The sequence below is a fragment of the Vigna radiata genome, chromosome 8 (genome assembly GCF_000741045.1).
Source record: "Vigna radiata var. radiata cultivar VC1973A chromosome 8, Vradiata_ver6, whole genome shotgun sequence".
Lineage (NCBI taxonomy): Eukaryota > Viridiplantae > Streptophyta > Magnoliopsida > Fabales > Fabaceae > Vigna > Vigna radiata.
Genome location: NC_028358.1, coordinates 28,487,971 through 28,490,810, shown reverse-complemented (window position 1 = coordinate 28,490,810; position 2,840 = coordinate 28,487,971). Strand labels below are relative to the sequence as shown.

General features: G+C 32.3%; 1 protein-coding gene across 1 annotated transcript; it reads left to right on the top strand.

The window, feature by feature from the left end:
* The first annotated feature begins 895 nt into the window (after positions 1-895).
* Positions 896-1,788, top strand: LOC106771408. Its single transcript, XM_014657380.2, has one exon. The coding sequence runs from the start codon at positions 1,055-1,057 to the stop codon at positions 1,514-1,516; it is 462 nt and encodes a 153-aa protein (XP_014512866.1). The 5' UTR covers positions 896-1,054; the 3' UTR covers positions 1,517-1,788.
* Positions 1,789-2,840: the final 1,052 nt, after the last annotated feature.

Sequence of the window (2,840 nt, the reverse complement as noted above, 5' to 3'; positions counted from 1 at the left end):
TTCGAATGTAATAAAATGACATGGAAATTAACTTTAAAATAATGAAATGAACTTGTTGACCTTCATTTATTTATCCACCCCGTTTCTTTCATTTTTATTATTTTGGAAGTGCCAAGCCAGTCTTCATAGACATACATTATTTTTTCCCTTGTCTAATTGATTAGTTATGTCGCCAAGAATCAATGTAATAAGTGAGTCGGTATCAATTTCTTGATATATATTTAATACACCAATCGTATATGAACTAACTTTTCATAAACATTAAAAAAACTAATTAAAAAAAAAGAACATTACGAATAACGAGTTATAATCTTGAATTAAGATCAATTTAAACAAAATCAATGGCACCCATTTATTACTTCATATGAATGAAAACAATTAAATTAATTATTTTTGTAATCATATATAATGTTAGAAGTTACAAGATTCGCCATACATCTTTCCGACGAAGTAATTCCTTATTAATGCAGATGTCGCAATAAATCTTCATAACACGCTGATTTACAATAGTGGAACAAGATATTGTTTTGTTCGAAATTTTAAGAATGAAACGAGAAAGTTAAGTTTTTTGCATCTTCTGATCGAAATAACTTATTAGAAGATGTTCTTGAATACACTCTCTGAATTTGGCTTTTATATTTAACTTTTTAACCATTAAATTTTGTAATTTAACTGGAGTGAAAAGTAAATCTGAAAATAGGAAACCTCGGCACGTGCGAGGTGAAGTACATTAATTAGGGAAAATGATGTTGTTGATAAACTCAGCTACCAGAGTGGCTGTCGCATTTAATGTACCTCTCTCCTTCAGCTTCTTCTATGAATATAATATGAATGAATATATTTATATATTAATGTGGGAAATTGTTTATTTATTAAATTAAGGAAGCCTAAGATCAGTACTGCATACACAGCGGGTGTCATCCATGCCAATGCCATGTGTTATTTCGTCTGCATGCACCTAACTTAATTATCTCCTTTCTTCACTCTTCCATTTCTCACCCACCCAACCCCGTTTTATTTGCATTTTGAGAGAGAGAGAGAGAAAAAAAAAAAGATGGAGGGTATCACGGCCACCGTGTGCAAGGGCGTCAAAGAGTATTGGAGGAGGAAAGGCTACCGGAGACTAAACGGGTCGGGTAGGAGAAGGAGGAACCGGGTTGAGCTGGGAAGCACCCGAACCGGGAAGGGTCGGTTCTGGCGGTGGAGGATCAGACTCGCACCCAAGATCCGAATAAAAAAAATCCCCTCTCCCAAGAAGGTTGTCCTTTGGGTGAGGGACGCGTACGTGCGGATGATGCTGGGCTTGGCCAACTCACGCGTCATGACCGCTGGGGCCTCAGCTTCGGGCTTCGGTGGGCCCCTGTCAGCCGTTGACACCTCCTTCGCGGGCTTCGGTCGGGCCCAACCCAAAGAGTACGACGACAAAGCCATCATCCAGATCTACAAGTCCATCCTCATGGCGCATGGAGCGTTGGTACCTCGTGACGCTGCCGCAGAAATCGCTTGCCCACGCTGACCGTTACGCTAACGGTAAACGGTGGAAGCGCCCTTTTCTCGTAAACTGTTCTATACTCTCAGGCTCAAGCCAGTACCGTGTTAATTAACTTCTTTTCTGTCATTCTATCAAAATTTTAGATACTCTAGTGTTTAGGTTTACTTTTATCGTGATTCTATCGATTAGATAGATTCATTCTTCTTCTTCTTCTGCCTCCAGATCTCAATCTACATGTCAATTTCTCAAAATCACTTCAATATAGACAAATGCAAATTTATATTCTGAATGGAAAAGGGGCACTATATAATTTCGAAGATAATATGCTTCGTTCATAATGTATGACTTCTTTTTTCTTAAAAAGTATTATTTTTAAACTATATGCATTTCATAATTACGGTATTCTAATCATTAAAATAAATAAATTTTTAACTTTTATATAAAGTGTGTATGATAATTCATCTTTAGAAATATTTTAATCATGAAAAAATAACTTTTAACTTTTATATAAAGTGGATATAAAAATTCTTCGAATGTCACGTTAATATTGTAAAAGATAAAACAGTTCTATCAGACAAGTCAACCTAAAATCAGGAATCAAAATGCAACAACTTTTTATAGGATAATTTTATATTAATTTTCTTTACGAGAGAATTTTGTTGGTTAAAATCATGTCTACTTCAAATATAATTAAGTTTAGCTAAAAAGAACGGTATTGATAAACGTTATGTAAGAGTTATACATAATTATATATCATTATTTAATTATATAAAAGTATAAAATGTAAACTACCTTCTTTCACAGATCATATATACTCAACATAAAACAAAGCTAAATTATTCGCCATATTACTCGTTATATAGTTTTTTTAAAAAAAGGCAGTGTGTTTATCTTAATTTTAGAGAAATGACACTATATAATAGTTTAATATCTAAAAATGCTATTGGAGTATAAGGGTAGTTGAGAAGAAACAAGTTATATATTTTTTAATTCATAGTTTACATTGTTTATGTATAAAAAAATTGTTTCTAAATGAAAGTCATGACGAATTTTTTAATTTATTTTTGTTTGCTTGGTATATGAATGGAAAGTAAATAATGGAAGGCACATGATGTGTATAAAATTTGGATTTATATGAATATCATGCTTTCCATTATTCAGTTTGAGAATATTTTTCAATTATTCAGTTTAAAAATAATTTGGTACAAAGATAAATTAAAAAATGTAGAACTTGTACCTTTCAAATACTCTCAACATTACAATGACATTTTCATATATTAAATTATCATAAACATTTTGAATTAAATATGTTTTTGTCCATTTTAGTTATTGTGTCTTTGAAAATTTG

Coding starts and splice junctions, on each gene's coding strand:
- LOC106771408 (XM_014657380.2), top strand. CDS start 1,055: ATGGAGGGTATCACGGCCACCGTGTGCAAGGGCGTCAAAGAGTATTGG.